This window comes from Fonticula alba, assembly GCF_000388065.1.
Source record: "Fonticula alba strain ATCC 38817 unplaced genomic scaffold supercont2.5, whole genome shotgun sequence".
Lineage (NCBI taxonomy): Eukaryota > Rotosphaerida > Fonticulaceae > Fonticula > Fonticula alba.
Genome location: NW_009242975.1, coordinates 2,206,890 through 2,211,160, shown reverse-complemented (window position 1 = coordinate 2,211,160; position 4,271 = coordinate 2,206,890). Strand labels below are relative to the sequence as shown.

At 63.7% G+C, this 4,271-nt stretch overlaps 3 protein-coding genes across 3 annotated transcripts in view; 2 read left to right on the top strand and 1 right to left on the bottom strand.

The window, feature by feature from the left end:
* The first annotated feature begins 175 nt into the window (after nt 1-175).
* On the top strand, nt 176-2,269 carry H696_03651 (hypothetical protein). The gene is made up of 4 exons (XM_009497524.1): nt 176-595; nt 727-1,034; nt 1,189-1,501; nt 1,742-2,269. The coding sequence occupies exons 1-4, from the start codon at nt 329-331 to the stop codon at nt 2,063-2,065; spliced, it is 1,212 nt and encodes a 403-aa protein (XP_009495799.1). The 5' UTR covers nt 176-328; the 3' UTR covers nt 2,066-2,269.
* A 296-nt stretch (nt 2,270-2,565) lies between these two features.
* On the top strand, nt 2,566-3,627 carry H696_03650 (hypothetical protein; the record flags this gene model as incomplete). Its single annotated transcript, XM_009497523.1, has 3 exons — nt 2,566-2,845; nt 3,137-3,338; nt 3,501-3,627. 3 exons carry the CDS (start codon nt 2,566-2,568, stop codon nt 3,625-3,627), a joined length of 609 nt encoding a protein of 202 aa, XP_009495798.1.
* Nucleotides 3,628-3,795: 168 nt separating this feature from the next.
* H696_03649 (hypothetical protein) overlaps nt 3,796-4,271 on the bottom strand; it is a 1,832-nt gene continuing 1,356 nt past the window's right edge. The window contains exon 3 of the mRNA XM_009497522.1: nt 3,796-4,171. Coding sequence (XP_009495797.1) covers nt 4,008-4,171 — 164 coding nt within the window. The 3' untranslated portion in view covers nt 3,796-4,007. The remainder of the gene's footprint in view (nt 4,172-4,271) is intronic.

The following is a 4,271-nucleotide window of genomic DNA, read 5'->3' as shown; positions in this document are numbered from 1 at the left end:
TTTGACCTGGGACATTCTGTCACCCCTGCCTCACACATAGACACAGACCAACCCGGGGGGGGGGGACCTTCGGCTGCTCCCACTGTCCTCGGATCGGGGCACGGGCCCCGCCTGGCTGACTGCCCCTTTCAGCCGCCTGCGCAGGACGGGTGCCCATCCGTGGCAACTCGGGCATCTGCTCTCGCCCACTCTCTCCCGTTACCTGCTCCCCCCCCCCCTGCCCGACCGCGTTCCCTTCCCCTCGCTTTGTCGCCCCTTCTAGCTCGAACACACGCTACGACCCAGCCACAGCCGCTGCCGCCGTATACCCCCGCGCGGCCCGAGAGACATGGTGGTTGACCCCGCTCCCGTTCGCCGGCGTCCCATGGCTGGCCCTGTGACCGCTGTCGGTGGCACCGACGAGTCCACCGAGGCTCTACTCTCTTCCTCCTCCCTGGACTCGATGGCCATCGATCAGGCTGCCGCCTCCGACGCCAGCCTGCCAATGTCCCACCAGCAGAACTCCCACCCCCTGAAGGACCACGCCTGCCGGCATCACAGCCACCAGCCGCCCAAGCGCCACCCGAAGCGCCCGTCAATCGCCTACCTCAAGAAGGTGTGTCTGTGCCCATCTGCCACCATGCTGGCCCTCCTCCTGCCCCTCTCTCCTGCGCTCCCCGTATACGCGTACGCGCACGCGCACGCCTGCCCTCCCTCGCTAACCCCCCTGCCTCTTGGCCCCGGCAGAATCTCATGACATACGATGAGCTGGAGGAATGGCGCAAAGACAATGAATGGATCCTCTCCGGGTACCGAATCTCGGATGGGTCCTTCCTGACCGACATCAAGTCTCTCTTCTTCCTGCACAACGAAACCGGCAACATCTACTCGCACCTCCTGGCGGCGGTCTTCTTCATCGGCGTGGCCATCCTCACCTTCACCGGCTATGCGCCAGTCTACGCGGACTTGACCCTCGGCGATAAGGTCATGTTCGGGGTCTTCTTCGTGTGTGCCGTGTCAATGCTCCTGCTGTCTTCGTCCTTCCATCTGTTTTGGTGCGCCCCCGCATTCCCAATGGGCCCCTGGCCTTGCCTCCACCTCGCGGCGGCGGCCCACACTGACCAACCCACACCGCATCCTTCCCCCCCCCCCCCCTGCCCCTCTCTCTCTCTCTTCGGCCGCTGTCTCCCTGCTGCTCGCACGTCATAGCGATCACTCGGTCGAGGTGAGCGAGACCATGAACCGCTGTGACTACCTCGGTATCATGACCATGATCGTCGGCTCTGTCATTCCTGCCCTGTACTATGCTCTCGGCTGTGCTCCTGGCCTCCTGAAGTGGGTCTACTTGGCTCTGGCCGCGGCGCCGGCCATCCCGCTCCTGCCCATGGTCTTGCGGAAAAGCTTCCTCCATCCGACCTTCCGCGCCAAGCGGGCCATCCTCTTTGTCACCATGAGTGTCTCCGGTGCCCTGCCCTTTTTCCATGTGCTGATTGCGATGGGCTACACCCGCGCCTATGGAGCGGTACGTGCTCTGCTTTCTCCTTCTCCCGCGCGCGCGCGCCCCCCCCCCCCCCCCCCCCCTCTCAAATTCCCCTCCTGGCCCCGCATCCCGCGGGCGCCTCCACCCGACAGGACCACGGGCCAAATGTCTTCCGGGGGGGGGGGGGGGGGGGGGGGGGGGGCGACACTTGCTCGCAGACACGGATCCGCGATCTGACACTCCTCCGCCTGGGATCTCCTCCGGCACATGTCAACCTGCCAGGCCTCCATCAGCAACATGGCCGGCATGGCCTTCTTCTACCTGCTCGGGGCTTCGCTCTATGCCACCCGCACGCCGGAGAAGTATGCCCCGGGGCGCTTCGACTTCTTCCTCAGCTCGCATCAGCTTTTCCACTTTTGTGTGGTGCTTGCCGCCCTGTCGCACTGGCGTGGCCTCGTCAATGCGCACTACTGGCACTCGCAGCATGGGTGTCTGGCTGCTGCTCGGACTCTCACCGGCGGGCGTATCGACTGGACTTTGCGCTTTGTGCCGGACTGGCTGATCCAACCGGTCGCCGGCCTGCTGGCCTCGGTGCTGCCCCACTAAGTCGCGCCAGCAAAGCAGGGACCGATCTTCCTGTTCCCCTCTCTCCCCCGCCCCCTCTCGCTGCGTGAGTGCCCGCGTGTCCTGGTCGGGAAAAGGAAAGCCCTACCTGCCTACATAACCTACCCATCCTCACAAGACTGGGCAAGATGCTTGCTTTTCCTCCTCTCATGACGCCGCCCCCCACCATGCGCACCCCCCCCCCCCCCCTCCCCATCTTCACGGGTGAAGATGGAACCAATGTGGAGGGGAGGGGCCACCTTGTCCCTCAATCGAATACCGATAGAACATAGAAAATAAAACCCCAACAACATTCGACTCTTGCCCATACGTTGGGAGCAGTGGGTTCAGAGGTCTTTTCAGCCACGGCTGGTCCATCCGTGGGGATGGAGTGGTCTCAGATATCCTGGCCGCCGTCTCCCTTCAACCTCCCTCTCTGCCTCTCCTTCACAGGCCCATTCTTTCTTCGCCATTCCTCGCTGCCCGATTGTTGTGGTTCTTTGATGGCCATGTCCAGGCGGGACCACTCTCCGGACCCGGACGGCGGCCGACGGGGCTCGCGCCCTGATCGCGATCGCAGTCGCAGCCGCAGCCGCAGCCGTGACCGGGGCCGACGTAGCTCCGACAAGCACACTCGCAAGTATGCCCGCGAGCTCAGCCGTAGCCGTGATCGTAGCTGCGATCGCAGTCGCAGCCGCAGCCGCAGCCACGATCGGAGGCGGCGACGTTCTCGGAGGAGCAAGCGCAGTCGCAGCCGCAGCCGCAGTCGCAGTCGCAGTCACAGTCCTACCCGCAGCCGCAGCCGCAGCCGCAGCCGCAGCCGCAGCCGTGGCCGGCGGAGGTCTAGCCGGCGTGACCGGGATCGCTCACGCAATCGCTCAGCCTCACGGTCCCGGTCCCGATCCAGGCGCAGGGACTCATCAAGACGCTCGCGACGCCGGGATCGCTCCTCCCCGACGCGATCGTCCCGCCGCACACACAGCCGGCGGTCCCGTCGCCACAGCTCCAACTCCAGTAGCAGGAGTCGCTCGCCGCCCCCACCGGCCCCACCGGTCCCACAAGCCCCTCCGCCAGGTCTGCCCCTGAACCGCCCGAGTCATGGTCCCCCGCCGCCAGTACCCACCACCAGCTCGAGTGGTGCCCAGGGAACGCAGAGTATCCCGCGCGATCCGCCGGCCACTCCGGCCGCCTCCTTCGGCCCCATGACTCCGGCCCAGTATGACAAACTCTACAACACCATCAGTGAAAAGTATGACGAGGAAACAGGCCGCATGAGGTACGTCCTCTCTCTCTCTCTCTCCCTTTCTCGCTCCTCTCCCTCCCCCTCAGCCAAACGATCCAATTTGATTTCCCCGCATACCGGCTCGCCCTCCAGGCTGTTGCTGACCAGCCGAGCTCCGACTGCATGAATATTTGTGCGTGCCCATGTCCGGTATAGACTCGTTCGAGGCACCGGGGAGATTCTCGAACGAATTGTTTCCAAATCCCAACAACAACAGATCAACAAACAATCCACCAGGGCCGACGGGATTTGGTACATGCGTCAAGCGGCCCACAAGCGCTGAATTGCATTCGGCCGCACCTTGCTCCTGCTTCTGTTTGCACTGCTGCTGTTGCTGCTGCTGTTGTTGTTGCTGTTACTGTCGCTCGGGAAACGCCCTTGCAGTCGAAATACACCAGCAGTGCGAGGGACCATGGAGCCCGTGCCCAGACTCAGAGGCAGGAAGAAAAACTTTGTTTGGGAAGATTTTATTGAGTTGGGTGTTTGTTTTTTTTTTTTTCGAGCGCAATGTGCATGAGGAGCCGCCGGTCCTCCCGCATCCCCCGTACGACGAGCATACCCTGGTGAGGGGAGGGAGAGAGAGGCGAAGATACGGGGACCGGAAGGAAGACCACAGACCGCCGACTTGCGCAGTGGTGTGGCAGCCAGGCCACCAACACGGTCTCAGGGGGCGACAATCACCGACTTGTAGGTGAAGAAGACGAACTTGAAAAGCAGCGCGATGCCGGCGTTGATGGCAGCCAGCCCACCGCACACCGACAGAAGGATGGTAGACCGTGCGCCGGCCGCCGAAGCGGCAACCCAGATGTTGGAGGTCATGAACAGGGCTGCGAGGAGTCAGTCGAAGCGGGGGCAGGTACGGGCGCGGGGGCAGGCGCAGAGGCGGGTGACCGGGGAATGCATGCACAGACACGGAAGAGGAGGGGG

What these genes read in the sequence shown, in the direction of transcription:
- H696_03651 (XM_009497524.1), top strand. Translation starts at nt 329, where the DNA reads ATGGTGGTTGACCCCGCTCCCGTTCGCCGGCGTCCCATGGCTGGCCCT. An exon ending in CAATCGCCTACCTCAAGAAG is followed by an intron (nt 596 to 726) that starts GTGTGTCTGTGC and finishes TGGCCCCGGCAG; the next exon opens with AATCTCATGACATACGATGA. An exon ending in ACACCCGCGCCTATGGAGCG is followed by an intron (nt 1,502 to 1,741) that starts GTACGTGCTCTG and finishes TCAACCTGCCAG; the next exon opens with GCCTCCATCAGCAACATGGC.